General features: G+C 41.7%; 1 protein-coding gene across 1 annotated transcript in view; it reads left to right on the top strand.

The window, feature by feature from the left end:
• The first annotated feature begins 781 nt into the window (after window positions 1-781).
• Window positions 782-15,839, top strand: part of CNTD1 (cyclin N-terminal domain containing 1) — a 130,231-nt gene continuing 115,173 nt past the window's right edge. Inside the window, exons 1-2 of the mRNA XM_053453805.1 lie at window positions 782-1,070; window positions 10,877-10,952. Coding sequence (XP_053309780.1) covers window positions 893-1,070; window positions 10,877-10,952 — 254 coding nt within the window. The 5' untranslated portion in view covers window positions 782-892. The remainder of the gene's footprint in view (window positions 1,071-10,876; window positions 10,953-15,839) is intronic.

The following is a 15,839-nucleotide window of genomic DNA, read 5'->3' as shown; positions in this document are numbered from 1 at the left end:
GGTCCAAGCTCTTTAGTTGAAACCGCAAACGCGGGGTTCTTCTTGTATTTTCCAGCGTATTGTGAACTGGGGAACTTTACCTACTTTAGAGAAACCTGCCACATTCGTAGGCAGTAAGTGATACATGTTGGTGTCGTCTACCAATTTTGAGATGAGTCATAAATATATTTGGTTAAAAAGTGAAAATTACCTTATGTTAGTCACATGGTATTATGTGCATCACTATCATAATCCCACTTAATAACAATTTGGAGAGCCAGAAAAGTTATGGTATTTTTTTAAATGCAAAGTATACAATGTACTTATTAGTAAAAATAAACTTTTTTGTTTACAGCTGGAAATAGCATGACATTTACATAAAATTAATGCAAACCCCGCAGAGATATATTACCGTAATATCATTGCAATACACTTTATATATTTTATGAGGGTTCATCATTTTAAAAATGTGCACCATTGTTTAGTGATATGGTAAATCGCAATCAGTTAATTATCATTCTTTTGAAAGTATCGATGACTGAGACATCTCTATAAATTCTACAGTTGATGTCAAAAAGACTCTTCAAATGTATTTCTTCATGGATGCAATAGGCTTAATGTGCAAATTATGTATTTCAGTATTTTTGTAAAAACCAGGCGCCACTGCTAGAGAAGTTCCCACACCCAGGTTTTGTCCCACAGACATGAGGCAAGCAACACACATACACACGGTGCCAGCAGTGTCCCTTCAGGACCCCATTTTGGAAGTGGTAGACAATGTGGGCAATCAACTAGGTGTTGCCCCAATAAGACACAAGTATTTTTTTTCTTCATTTGTTATATGAGAATAACGTATCATTTCTATGTCTTGTGTATCTGACAAATATTTCTTCTAGGTTTGTCCCAGTTTAAAATGATCAGAGCTCAGTTTCAAACAAAGAAAAAGTTTTCATCTGCGCCTGGTACACTATTTGGATTTGCTCCTTTGGACATTGTGAAAGACATTGTACTTGATTTAGTACAAAAGAATGATCCAGTTCTGGACAATTTGTCAGGATACACAGGGAGTTTTAGGGATCGAAAGGTTATAGGTGAGCTCCTGAGTAATTTAATGTCAACAGGTTAAATTCTTAGGATTCAAATTAAATATTTAATATATTGCAGAATTGCAAGTATATACCTAGAATATTTTGTTTTATATTGGTTGGAATTAGGGCTGCAACTAACGATTATTTTTTCGATTAATCGGATAAAAAATGAATGTAAATTTTTCATTTATTTAAAATAATTTAATACAGGGCTCGACAAATCCAAGGCGCCAGGTCGCCATGGCGACAGAGAATTTTGTCCTGGCGCCTAGGTGTTTGTCAGCCTGTTCCACAAAAAATTGCCCCGCGTCACCACACGGGGGCGCTGCTGCTGCTGTCTGTCCAGGAGTCTGGGCAGAGAGCACAGCCACTCCGAGCCCGCCCCCGAGCCTGTGATCACTCCCACGGAGTGATCCTGTAGGCTGAAAACGCGGTTGCTGGAAAACCAGCAATCGTGTTGTCAGCTGCCACAGGCATTTTCAGGGAAGGGGGTTGTGTGGGGACCTGACACAACACCCCCCTGCTGCCTGGTCACTCCATGAGAGCGACAGTGCAGCGTTAACCCCTTCAATGCCGCGATCATTTTAGGGGTTAATTTCTGTTTTGTAAGGGACTCTGCTGCTGGTGGTCTGCCTGGAAGCTTCCAGGCAGACCAGCAACAGCAAAAACGAGCCTCCATAAGCCCTGAAGGCATGGAAGCCTACAGCAGTCATCAGAGACTCCTCCTGCAATGGCTGGTCTATAGACCAGCAATTGCGTCCCAGCTGCCAGAGGCAGCTTCAGGGACAGGGGGAGAGGGTTCTTCTGTCTCCACATGAGTGTGGACACCGGCCCCAACACCCCTTTGCTGCCTGATCGCTCCATGAGATCGACAGTGCAGAGTTAACCCCTTCAATTCCACAATTGTGTATAACACATTGGTGGCATTGCAGGGGTTAACATTTTTCCCCACAAGCTTGTGGGGACTAAATATCAGTCAATGCTGTGCTCCAATGGAACATCAGCATTGAAAGAGTTAAAAAAAAAAATAATAATAATTAAAAAAAAAAACAGCTCTGACCTGAAAGTCCAGGGTGCTTCCAGGTCAAATGCTGTGCGTTTAGTAAGTGGGCTGATGATGATCAGATCACTCCTAACCAACTGTTAATTGTAAAAAAAATCCTGGCTCCTAACTTTTTTAGCTGGCGCCTAGATTCACAACACATGTGTCAAGCCCTGATTTAATAAACAAATGATGTTAAATACAAACAGCAGAATAAAAAAAAACTTTGATAAAATGCATTTCTTGTCTTTATTTCCCAACAGCCTCCCCCATTTATGCACATTTGAGCTTGCCACGCTGCCTCCCAGACATGCCACTCCACGCTGCCTCCCAGACATGCCACTCCACGCTACCCCCACATATGCCACTCCACTCTACCCCCACATGTCACTCCACTCTACCCCCAGATATGCCACTGTGGCCCCTGATATGCCTTATACCCCCTGATACACCACTCCATCCTCCCCAGACATGCCACACTGTCCTCCCCACATATGCCACTCCACTCTACCCCCAGATATGCCACTCCACTCTACCCCCAGATATGCCACTGTGGCCCCAGATATGCCTTATACACCCTGATACACCACTCCGTCCTCCCCAGACATGCCACACTGCCCTCCCCACATATGCCACTCCATTCTACCCCCAGATATGCCACTCCACTCTACCCCCAGATATGCCACTGTGGCACCAGATATGCCTTATACACCCTGATACACCACTCCGTCCTCCCCAGACATGCCACACTGCTCTCCCAACATATGCCTTATATACCCTAAATGCCTTATACCCCAGATATGTCACTCTGTCGTCTCCAGATATGCCTTATACCCCCCAGATATCTCATAGTCCCCTCATAGAGTCACAGATCCGTTCGCATCACACCAACACCATACTTTTATAAATAAGTATTGGGTTAATCTTCACTGCCCCCAGGATTTAGATTCCCCTTAGTCTGCCCCCTCTTTACCTCTAACTGAACCTTAAGTTAACTTTATTAAATTAATTAAATTAACCCTCAGTCCTCATCATTAAAGTAACCCTAAACACCCCATTAACCATAACTACCCCTAAATTAACCCTAAACACCCCATTAACCATAACTGCCCCTAAATTAACCCTAAATACCCCATTAACCACAGCATCCCTTAAATTAACCCTAAAGACCCCATCAACCACAGCATCCCCTAAATTAACCCTAAAGACCCCATCAACCACAACTGCCCCTAAATTAACCCTAAACACCCCATTAACCACAGCATCCCCTAAATTAACCCTAAACGCCCCATCAACCACAGCTGCCCCGAATTAACCCAACATCCCATTAACCACTGCTGCCCCTAAATTAACCCTCAACACTCCATTAACCACAGCTCCCCCTAAATTAACCCTAAACACCCCATTAACCATAGCTTCCCCTAAATTAACCCTAAACACCCCATTAACCATAACTGCCCCTATATTAACCCTAAACACCCCATTAACAATAACTGCCCCTAAATTACCCCCCACCTACCCTAACTTTCAGCAGCCCAAATATTAATATTATACTTACAGTTAGATGAGTGTCACAGCCATGTGGTTCTGGCAGAAGGAAGGGGCGGGGCCAGTTGTCACAGTGATTACAGGGAGGGACTGGTAAGTAGGAACTGCTGCTGTGAGTCACTGAAACAGATTATATAATGAGGGGTATTTTTCAGAGTGTTTGCTCTGAAAAAACCCTCATTTTATAATCGATAAAAATACATTCAACTAATCGATAATGAAATTCGTTGGCAACGATTTTCATTATCGATTATTATTGATTTTATCAATTAGTTGTTGCAGCCCTAGTTGGAATAGGGTTCTACCCAACCCCCCATTCTTTGTGCCACATTATAACAATTTGAGGGACTCAAACTTGGATTCTTATATTTTTGGTTTGTAAATGATGTTAAACTTTTTAGCAGTGCTACACCCTTCGTGACAAAGGCTGATTTTATTTTTTGTACCCTTCGTGACAATGGCCGTTTTAACATTTCTGCGCTGCTCGTGTTTAGCTGTAATTTTCTTGTTTCCCGTTTACTGAACCCACACAAGTTATATATTGTTTTTTTCAGGACAAGAAGGGCATTCTTTAGATCAGGGCTTGACAAATTTGTTGTGAATCTAGGCGCCAGGTAAAAAAGTTAGGAGCCAGGATTTTTTTAAACTAACAGTTGGTCAGGAGTGATCTGATCATTATCAGCCCGCTTACTAAAATCACAGCGTTTGACCTGGAAGCACCATGGACTTTCAGGTCAGTGCTGGTTTTTTTTTTAAAATGATTTTTTTTAACCCTTTCAATGCTGATGTTCAATTGGAGCACAGCATCGACTGATATTTAGTCCCCACAAGCTTGTGGGGACAAATGTTAACCCCTGCCATGCCACGAATGTGTCATACACACTTGTGGCATTGAAGGGAGCGATAAGGCAGCAGGGGAGGGTTGGGGCTGCTCTCCACACTCATGTGGAGACCAAATAACCCTCTCCCCTGTCCCTGAAGCTGCCTCTGGCAGCTGGGACTCAATTGCTGGTCTATAGACCAGCTATTGCAGGGGGAGTCTCTGATGACTGCTGTAGGCTTCCATGCCTACAGAAGTCATCAAAGGGCTTATGGAGGCTCGTTTTTGCTGTTGCTGGCCTGCCTGGGCTTCCAGGCAGACCACCAGCAGCAGAGCCCCGTACAAAACGGGAATTAACCCCTAAATGCCGCGATCGCGGCATTGAAGGGGTTAACGCTGCACTGTCGCTCTCATGGAGCGATCAGGCAGCTGGGGGGTGTTGGGTCAGGTCCCCACACTTGTGTGGGGACCCAATCAACACACAACCCCCTTCCCTGAAGCTGCCTGTGGCATCTGAAAACACGATTGCTGGTTTTGCAGCAACCGCGTTTTCAGCCTACAGGCTCACTCCGTGGGAGTGATCTCAGGCTCGGGGGCGGGCTCAGAGTGGCTGTGCTGTCTGCCCAGACTCCTGACTCCTGGGCAGACAGCAGCAGCGCCCCGTGTGGTGACTCAGCCTCTTACATCCACATTTTTTTCTGGATGTAAGAGGCTGACAAAACCTGGCGCCTGGGATTTGTCGAGCCCTGCTTTAGATGACATTATTTTGATTGTATCATATTATTTACTATTTAAAAAAGTATAAAATACGGTGAAAAATTTAGAAAAAAATGACTTTTTTAACTTTTAGTTTAAAAAGCTTTTAGGCTAGGTTTCCACTTGGGTTTTTGTCCGGCGTTTTTTTCTTGATGAAAAACGCCAGGAAAACTGCCAAGAAAACTGCCACTGCATTTACCTGCGTTTTGGCGTTTTTTCTGCAGTTTTTTCTGGCGTTTTAGCCTTTCTGTGGAAATTGCTTTTTTTGACCTTAGGCAGTTTTTCCAGCCTTTACAAGTTAGAAGTTTCACCCAGCTAAAAGGGATTAGGATAAATGGCAAGTATCTGCCCTCTCCTGATGTCATTTACTTGGTAGACCCTTTTGTCTCTTTTCTGTGGTTTGTAAGGCATGCTTTATTCCGAATGTCTGCTCCTCTGGGAAGATTGGCCCCAAATGATGGTGCAAATTGTTTGCTGTTGCTTTTGGCACGCAGGATCCAGTCGCGTATGTTTGTTTGTAATGGCATGTTTGTTCCAAATGGTGTAAAATTCAATATGAACCAGTCCATATTTTCATACTCTTTCCATGCACTAATTCTACCACCAGTCTTGGTCAAACTTTATGGAAGTCATTTTTTGCATTTTTTTTTTCACATACGTTTTACTTCAGGTATGAATTAACAGGTCCCGGTATATGTCACTATCATAAAACACCCCAATATGTGTTCAGCAACATCTCCTGAGTACAGCGATACCCCACATAATTGGTTTTGCCTTGCTGTTTGGGGGGAAAGGGGCTACGTTTGGGGCATGCACATTTTTCAATGTTGAACTTTGGTATTTGGTGATCCACTATTTGGTACATCTTTCAGCCCGGCCATTTCAGTGTGCCCTATAAAACCATATATTTTTTGAAAACTAGACACCCCATGGTATTTCAAATGCTGGTATTTTAACTCTTTTTTTCAAAGTTTACAGTAGTATTTTTCCCCACACACCTACTTCATGTATGAATTTACAGCTCCTGGTATATGTCGCTGTCACATGACACTCTGATATGTGTTCAGCAACATCTCCCAATTACAGTGATGCCCCACATGCATGGGTTTGTTGGGTTTTTTGGAAACTAAAAGGCCACATTCGAGACATGTGCATTTTTCTAATTGGAAATTAGATGTGTGGCCATCCTCCCCCCCCGTGTTATTTGGGACATTGTTGAACCCGGCCAATTCAATTTACCGCATCATATCATACATTTTTTTAAAGTAGACACCCCATGGGCATTTAATATGCCAGTTTTTAACTCTTTCCATGCGAGAATTGTTTTAAGCTAATGTGCTAAGTTTAGGACTTGCTCACAAAAATATTTATATATATATATATATATATATATATATATATATTATATTTTTTGCCTTTTGAAAAAAAAATTTTTTTACATTTTTTGGAACTTGAAGGTGATGGTGACATCAGTGGGAAATTATTTTTATATTTTACTGTTTGGTTTTTTTTTAACTTTTTTTCTTCTTATTTTTATTTTATTTTTTAATTTAATTTATTTTTACTAACCACACTGTGATTAGAAAGCTGGGCTCCATTGACTTGCATGGTTGAATGCAGTACCTGTATTCAACCTGCAAGTGGAGCCAGAGTTCTCTAGAGACCCTCTGGCTAACTTTTCCAACTTCATTTTTTTTTTTTTACAGGGCGGCCACCATCTTGTGGTTGGCGAAATCACTAACAGTGGCTCTCCGGAGCGGTCACAGTGTTTGGTGTTGCTGAATGCCTCCTGACCGAGGCATTTCAGCAACACCATTGAAGTTTAGGAGGTGATCGTTGAGTTGTGGTACAAGTTGAGTTTGTACAAAGGGTACAAGGTCAGGAAAAGGTCAGGAATGGGCAGTAAAAGGTTAACGGGTAAACTTCAGGGAAACTGGGCAACAAAACACCAAGTTGCTTTTAAGAGTCCACCTTGGGAAAGGTGCCAGTTGTGTAAGTAGTCTCAGGAGTCCCCTAATTACCTGCCTAATTTCCAGGACGCAGTCCCTTTAAGAGTGCCGGCTTTTCACACATGCGCAAAGCACTCGTCGGGATGGCTGCAGACCGGGCAGCAAAAGGAAAAAACGAGCAACGGGTGCACGGCTACCCGCTACCTGGTAAGTATTGTTCGTGACATGTGCATTACAGAGGTATACTACACTACACAACATTAACTTTTCTTTAATACAACCTGTGGTTTTGAGCAGCAGCATTGCTAGTTGATTATTATGGGAGTAGTAGCTAGTATCTGTAGATTTTAAGGCAAGACAGGAGGCTCAAAAAGGTTGATTCCTGCACCACCCCATGATTAGTCTGGCCCTTTGTCCAGTGCTGTGGATAAGGATTCTGAGGGTGTTCTTACACTCATAGATGACTCACAACAGTTGGTTATCCTGGACCCGTCCAAGGAAGATCACTCACGTTTCATCCATGAGTCTATTGTGAGTGAGCCCCTCCAGTCCGCGCCTGCCATGGCTATTCCGACAGCACAGACTTCACTAGCTAATGCTGCAGTGCTGGACCCATCAGGGGACGTATTATTTCAGCCCTCGGCCATGCAACATCCACTGCCCCCCCCTGAGTAATCTACAAAAATGGCTCCACCGCTCCCTAGATAAGGAAGTGTGCAATAAGTTATGGGCAGAATGTCCTCGTCCTGTGATCCCGGGCAAGGTGGCGGTAATGCCGGAGTTTGATCTCCAAAACAGATGGGATCCACGCAAGGGTCTTGAGCAGGGTTTCAGATTAACACAAGATAACTTGCCAATGTAGCCATTTCAACAGAAAGCAGAAAGGCAGGGTTACTCAGAATGGATGAACGTCTGGTGGAACTCGGCTCACGAGAGTTAGGCATGTCAGCAAACTGTTTGCTGTTGGGAGACTCTTTTTTTTAAAAGCGTTTAACCGCCATGTGCCTGTCATGACTTTGTGGTCAAAGGCAAGGATATCCATGAGAAACGTTTTTTAAACATACAAGGAGCCGGGTCTCCAGCCATTTTTACCAGTCAGGCTCCTGTTATTTCCAAAGTCAATCCTTATCTACAGGCAGAGGTTTTTTCAATCGCGTCTACATTCACAGGAGGTTTCCAAGGCAGAGGAATTGCTGCCTTCCCCAGAGGACATTCCAAAGCCGGTAAGTCCTTTTACTTTTCGAAACTAGGGCACAATAGAAAGAGCCCTAGGTCCTCCAGTCTTTGTAAGTTCATTCTTTTTGGTAAAGAAAAAGACCGGAGATTTAGTCCAGTTATCAATTTGCGCAGCCTCACCAGGTTCGTCGCTTATCATCACTGCAAGATGGAAGGAATTCATCTTATGAAGCAGAACAATTGGTTCACAAGGCTGGATCTCAAGGGTGCTTGAAATGTCATCAGACATTTCTTCAATTTCGCTGGGGTCATCAACTTTTGCGGTTCAGAAGTCTTCCCTTTGGCCTCAGTTCAGCCCCTTGGTGCTTTACCAAGTTTCAGATCCAGAGGTATTAGATCCATCATATACCTTGACGATATTTTTCTGTTCTCACAAGTTTTTTTGACTACAAACTTATTTTGTAGTGGACACTCTCCATCGATGATTATTGGGCTCTTTAGCGTCTCAAAGCCAATTATTTAAGCAACTTCCATTCTACAATCAGCTGGTTCAACTTACAAACGAGGTTCGACAACTGCTGGTGGCTTCTTCACATGCAGGCATGGAACGGTCAGGCCATTTTCGTTTCTCAACTGGATTACCAGATGCCTGAATTCTTCAGTTGCCTACCAGATCCTAAAGCGCTGGCAACGGATGCATTTCCCCAAGTGTGGCCAGTAATGGGAGCATATGCTTTTCCTCCTTTCACCACGACTCCCAGGGTCATTCAACACCTCCTCGCCTCGCATTTATCTTTGATTCTGGTGACTGGCCGAGGGCTGAAATAATGCACTGCAGCATTAGCTAGTATATAGGGTATTACTAGAATTAGGGGTAATTATCATGTTTTATGTATTTCCATGATTTTAAAAGAAGGCCCTACTTGTCCTGGCCAAAAAAGATGTATAATTTGTGTGGGTTCATCAAATATGATGTGGGGGAGAATGTAAAGGTTTGGAAAGGATTACGTGACCCACTTCAGAAATTTGATGGAAAGAACTTAGCGTTGTTGTCATAACCTGACTCAGTCTTGTAGTCTGAATCAGATGTGATACAATACTCGTAATCATCAAGGAATTATATCATATTAGCTATTTTACATATCAGTTTAAAACAAATCAACAGTTTAAAACCAACTAGTAAGAAAATAACTAAATAAACCTACAACTTAAACCAAATATTAAGCAAATTACTGACAGCAGGCTTTTTCTTTAAACAATGAAAATCCTACATCAATTCAGACATGTTTCCAACAATCTTGACTGGCTTGTAGGCAAACCTGGAGACTTCAAAGTGGGCCAGAAGTGGTATCTAGCCAGCTAATGTAAATAAAGGGGCCAGTGGCATTATGCTGCATTTGCTCGAGTTGCAACTGCAATCAGACCCACAACTGCAACTTGTACACACCAGCAGGCTTATAGCTTATAGCTGTGGTACTCTTCCTCTGTTGTACTTGCACACTTTAACCTCCCAGGGGAAACAAGAACGCAGTGGAGTCACAATGCATGTCCCCAGAAGAGTTCATTTTTCCCTTGGGGGTAAAAGAGAGGTTGCTCACACAGTGTGTGAGCGTCACAGAGAACGTTGCAGGTGTGGTAAAGGGGGTATAAATGAGTGAATTAATGAATGTAGAAGAGTGTGTAAGTATGTATGTGTGAGTGTTTGCACTATTTGGTGTAAAACAAAGGCACAGGCAGGCTGTTTAGAGCAGGCTGTCTCCAAACAGACATTCATTTTGGAGACAAATATGTCACAGATACAAAAAAATGGTTCAGTGCTGGGAGTAGTCTTTGAACGGAGGTGTAGGCAGCAACACAAACCGTGTCAGGAATCTCTCCTATCTTGCTTGAAGGCAGAATCTTTTGGATGGGTGTGGCGGTCTTGCCTAAGGGTATGATGGCTGTAAGGGTCTTCCAATATAACCAGGGGGGATGGAGATATGTAAAATGAAGAAAAAAAAACCTAGCTAAATATAAGGGGGTCTATTACCAAGGAAATTTTAACATTTAACATTTTAACCATGTTTGGTTCCTAGTATTTTAATAATTTATAAAGTGGTATTCTGTTATCATTAAGGAATATTTTTGTAGATCTTTTATTGGCAAACATTGTGACTCAGATAGGTATGTATAAGTGGTGTGGCACTTGGGCACGAGAGCTTTACCATGCGATAAAATATCCAAATATTTCCAGGGCGGCTTTTAATTGCCAGTTTGTCCCTGTACATGGGTGACTCCCAGGTCCCATTTTTTAACTATATACATGGTTGGCAGTGAAAGGTTTAAACATATGAACGTATTAGGCATTGCATCAACACCTGGCTTTATAAAATGCTCCCAATCTGCATAACCCCTCCATTTAGAAAATACCCACCACCAAAGACAGTTGATGACTAAGGACTTGAATATCTAAATCAATCACGTGATCTTATGAGACATTATGTAATGAAAGATAATGCATCATTTTGGTTTATTGCAGAATTGGTTTTCCTCCTGTCTGAATTCTGGTGCCAGGACAGTGCCACCAAGTATCAAGCTGTGGAAATATTAGATAGGTACATATTATACTTTGTAAGTACTTTAACCCCTTGATGATAATTGACAGTGTAAGAAATTATGACCCTCTTACAGGGATATTCTTTTAGGGAATGTGTGACGAATAAAGCACAAATACAAGCGTATAGAAAAATGTATATTGATATTGAATTAGGCTACTGTTACAGGTTATAAAACATATAACATACAGAAAACATTTACCAATAACACAAAACAAAAGGGATACTTAAGCACATTCTTGGGAAACCTCTCTCAGCTCACAGGCTTCTCCCGAACGCCATCTTGCGCAGCTTCGTTCTGAGTCTCCTGACCCAGGACACTTCTGTTCGCTGCGTTCTCCTTTCTCAGACTCCTCTTTCTCCCTTCTTTCTCTCTTACTCTTCCCTCTCCGACTCTCCTTTCTCTCTTACTCAGACTCCTCTGACTATTGCAACCCCTAACTAGTCATCCCAGAATTCCTTGTACCTCCCAGAAAGTGGTTCACCCAACCCCTCTTTCCAGAGATTTCCTGTATGACCCAATTATGGAGGAGACAGGTAGTCTATGCAAACATGCACACAGTTATGTTAATATACATCGGCTTCAGTTGTCTGACCCCCTGTGGGGTATCCCACCTCTGTTGGAGCCTTTGTTGCAAACCCTTTGTAATGCATTACTATGCAAATTACCTTACATTGTAAAACCAGATATCTCACCTTATAGAAACCCAAATCGTCCCCAAAACATTATGCAATAAATGTAATGTCCCATTTTAAAGGCACCCTTCATTTCTTACAATCCCCACCTAGAGGGCGAATGACTCGCATAGAAAATGAGCCCTCTCAAATATATAAATTAGTACATTTACCATATGTGCTTTGAAAGATTGGATGTTTTTACTGAGACACGAGTGACCTGACAACCACAGATATTTAAAATTTAGGGTACTGTAAGGCATAATTTTGCCAAATCATAGAGGCACTCACAGTTATCATTTTTCACTAATAGTTTGAATTCCTTCAGCCATATCTTTAACCTTCCATTACCCTCTCGGACTTGGCATCACTGCGACCATTTGCGTTCACTCCCATCACTCTCAGGTACCTGTGCCACCAACACTGCTCCCACCATAGCTTCCTTTAACCCTCGAATTGCATGCCTTGTTTTAGGCCTCTGACCTCTGCCCACCGTGACATCTGGTGTGTTTTCACACCAACAGCACTCCCTTTGCTGTTCACTTACACAGTGTATTGAAGAGACCACACCAGACAGAAACTCTGTTTATTGAATGTGTGTAGTGGTGATACCCGTGAAGGTGTTTGCGCACGTTTACTGAAACCTGTATAGCTGGAGTGGGTTTGTGCTTCAGCCCTTGAAGGTGTTTGATAATTTGCCCATGGCTTCTGGAAATTAAAAGATACTCTACACAGAAAGTGTGTATGGTTATCTTGCCCAAATCACTAGTGGTTCTCTTATCCTACTTGTCTCAGCATTAATATCTGGCTTTACAAATCTAAAACATTGTAAACACATAAAATACACAAAACATACATACAGTACATAACAGATACTAAAATACTAAGACTTCCCAACAACAACAGTAACCTTGTGGAATATTCGGCATCCACTTTGAGAATGTTAATTTTGTAAACAATATCTATGAAGATGGAGAGAGAACAAAAAGGAGATTGAATGCTACCATTACATTCACAATGTCTTGGCAGAATGCAATCTATATAAAATAAAATATAAAAGTCTGTTGCCATTCAGAAATATGAATAAAAATCAGATTGAGGCTATATTTTGTTTGTAACCAAAAATTAAGACAACACAAAAATCTAGAACAGCAAAAATATATACTGCTGAAGACCAACAATAATGTTACATAATCACATCTCTCCACTGTGATCAAAACATAAACCCCATATTGGCAACAATTCACCTAATCTATGATTTTAAATGTATTTAATCCAGCAACAAACAAAAATTAAGGTATCTGTAGCTGGCAGTGCAGGCGTCCTAAACTAATAAAACAAAAATAATTTGAAATTTGGCCCACCTGACTGTACTGAACGAATTTAGAGGCTTATCCTTAAGAAAAATAAAAATAGATATTAAGGTCCTCTATTAATATCTTGAATTTCCTGCAAGAAATCACACGTTAATGTCCCGATCTCCTCACAGGTTTGTCTCCTTTCTTTTTTTTTTCTTTTTCATTTAGTATCGTCTCTTTTTCTGAAAAACAAAACTTTAAACAAATAGATTAGCATCAACAACAAATAGATTGTTACAACAACAAATCTAGAAGAGCACACTAGTTTTCTTCTGATTTCGCTATCTTTTTGTTACTTAACATTCCTTTTATTCTGGACACTTCTTCCTTTACAGTGTCCAGTTCCTTCATATACTCTGTTACTTTACACTGTAACTCATTATTCTCTTTTTCAAATCTTTCTTTCTGTGCCTTAATAACATGGTAGGGAATCCAAGGCTTGATATAGTCTTTTCGAACACCATTACCTCTTCCCTGAGATCCCCACCTAGCATAATTAAAACAACTCCTATCTCCCTGCCTCCAGCTATCAATCATGGCTCTTTCCTGAACACGGTGTTCTTTGGCAGAGCGAGAATGGCAATTTCTGGCAAAATGCCCTACTTTACCACAAGCAAAACATTTAAAGGCTTCCCTTTTACCTATGGGTCCTTGATTGTTTTGGAGCCTGCTTTGATATAACTGTCTCTGAAGCGAGGGGCTTAATACAGACACAGGCTTTGCAATCATTTTGCTGTGATTTTGGATGACTTTAGGATTAGCATTATTTTGCTTCTCATCTAAACCTTGCCCATCTATTTCATTCACATCATCATTTTTTGACACTTTGACTGCAGCCACAACATCATTTCTTTTCTGTAGCAGTACATTTAACTTGCCACTTATAGCTGTGCAATGCACACGATCAGCCTCCCTCTTACTGCAGGCTGCCAGGGTCCTAATCTCTCCCTCTGCATCCTTCAGCCTCTGAGTTAGCCGCTCATTTGCACTACGCAATTCCTCATTTTCCTGCAAAGTCTGCTGGTTGCTTACACATACAGCTGCAGCATTCTGTGCACAAATCTTAAACTTTTCAACTTCAATGTTTAAACCTAGAACTTTTGCTTCCAAAAGTTCTTTTTGCTCTTTCATTGATTTGTACTGCTCCGCTATCCAACGGGCAGCAAAATCCAGAGCCGTTTTCCCCTTTGAATTGGATAATTTCTTTTCATAAATTGCCTTGGCCACATACTCCTGAGCTTGGAACCATGGATCTGAGGTTCCTACTATATACTTAATAATACCATCGGGGTTTGTGGCCCTAGCAACTTTTTTCAATAAACCCTCCATCATTAACAAAGCAGAATTCACTGAAATTTGTATATGCAAAACCCGAACACTATCCTAATTCAATACACAATATATACACTTATAAATATACTCATAAATCACACTAAATCCCTCCTGGCTGGCTCGCCAATATGTAAGAAATTATGACCCTCTTACAGGGATATTCTTTTAGGGAATGTGTGACGAATAAAGCACAAATACAAGCGTATAGAAAAATGTATATTGATATTGAATTAGGCTACTGTTACAGGTTATAAAACATATAACATACAGAAAACATTTACCAATAACACAAAACAAAAGGGATACTTAAGCACATTCTTGGGAAACCTCTCTCAGCTCACAGGCTTCTCCCGAACGCCATCTTGCGCAGCTTCGTTCTGAGTCTCCTGACCCAGGACACTTCTGTTCGCTGCGTTCTCCTTTCTCAGACTCCTCTTTCTCCCTTCTTTCTCTCTTACTCTTCCCTCTCCGACTCTCCTTTCTCTCTTACTCAGACTCCTCTGACTATTGCAACCCCTAACTAGTCATCCCAGAATTCCTTGTACCTCCCAGAAAGTGGTTCACCCAACCCCTCTTTCCAGAGATTTCCTGTATGACCCAATTATGGAGGAGACAGGTAGTCTATGCAAACATGCACACAGTTATGTTAATATACATCGGCTTCAGTTGTCTGACCCCCTGTGGGGTATCCCACCTCTGTTGGAGCCTTTGTTGCAAACCCTTTGTAATGCATTACTATGCAAATTACCTTACATTGTAAAACCAGATATCTCACCTTATAGAAACCCAAATCGTCCCCAAAACATTATGCAATAAATGTAATGTCCCATTTTAAAGGCACCCTTCATTTCTTACAACAGTCCGGGCACATCATGCACATACATCCAGATACATACAGACCGTCATGTATATATATATATATATATATATATACACACACACACACACCCAAACACACACCCCAGGACAGGCTCTGCCACACCCACATCCAAACACACACCAGGACAGGCTCTGCCACACTGACACCCGAACACAAACACCAGGACAGGCTCTGCCACACCAACATCTATACACACACACACACCCCAGGACAGGCTCTGCTACACTTATAACCAAAAACACACAAACAGCATGACACAATCTATGTCACAGACATCTACATCAGGATGGATTTTTCACACTGCATTGTTGTTTATACCCCCTTAGTGTTTTTGCCCCTTGTGTATTGATGCCCCAGCCAGCACCCTTTTAGTATAGATTAATGTGGTGCCCCCACACCCTTGTATGATCGCCTCCAGCCACCACTATTTGTATTAATGCCCCCAGCAAGCCCCTCCCTTTATTATGGATTTATGTGATGGCCCCATCGCATATATGCGTTAGACATGCATTTTTAACTATGTAATGAGTACTTATTTCTTTGAAGTAGGGCTGAAACAACTAATCGATAAAATCGATAATAATCGATTATGAAAATCTTTGGCAACGAATTTCATCATCGATTAATCGAATCGATTTTTAT

This window comes from Spea bombifrons, chromosome 13, assembly GCF_027358695.1.
Source record: "Spea bombifrons isolate aSpeBom1 chromosome 13, aSpeBom1.2.pri, whole genome shotgun sequence".
Taxonomy (NCBI): domain Eukaryota; kingdom Metazoa; phylum Chordata; class Amphibia; order Anura; family Pelobatidae; genus Spea; species Spea bombifrons.
Note: the sequence above shows the minus strand (reverse complement) of the source record. Positions and strands in the feature narration are given on the sequence as shown.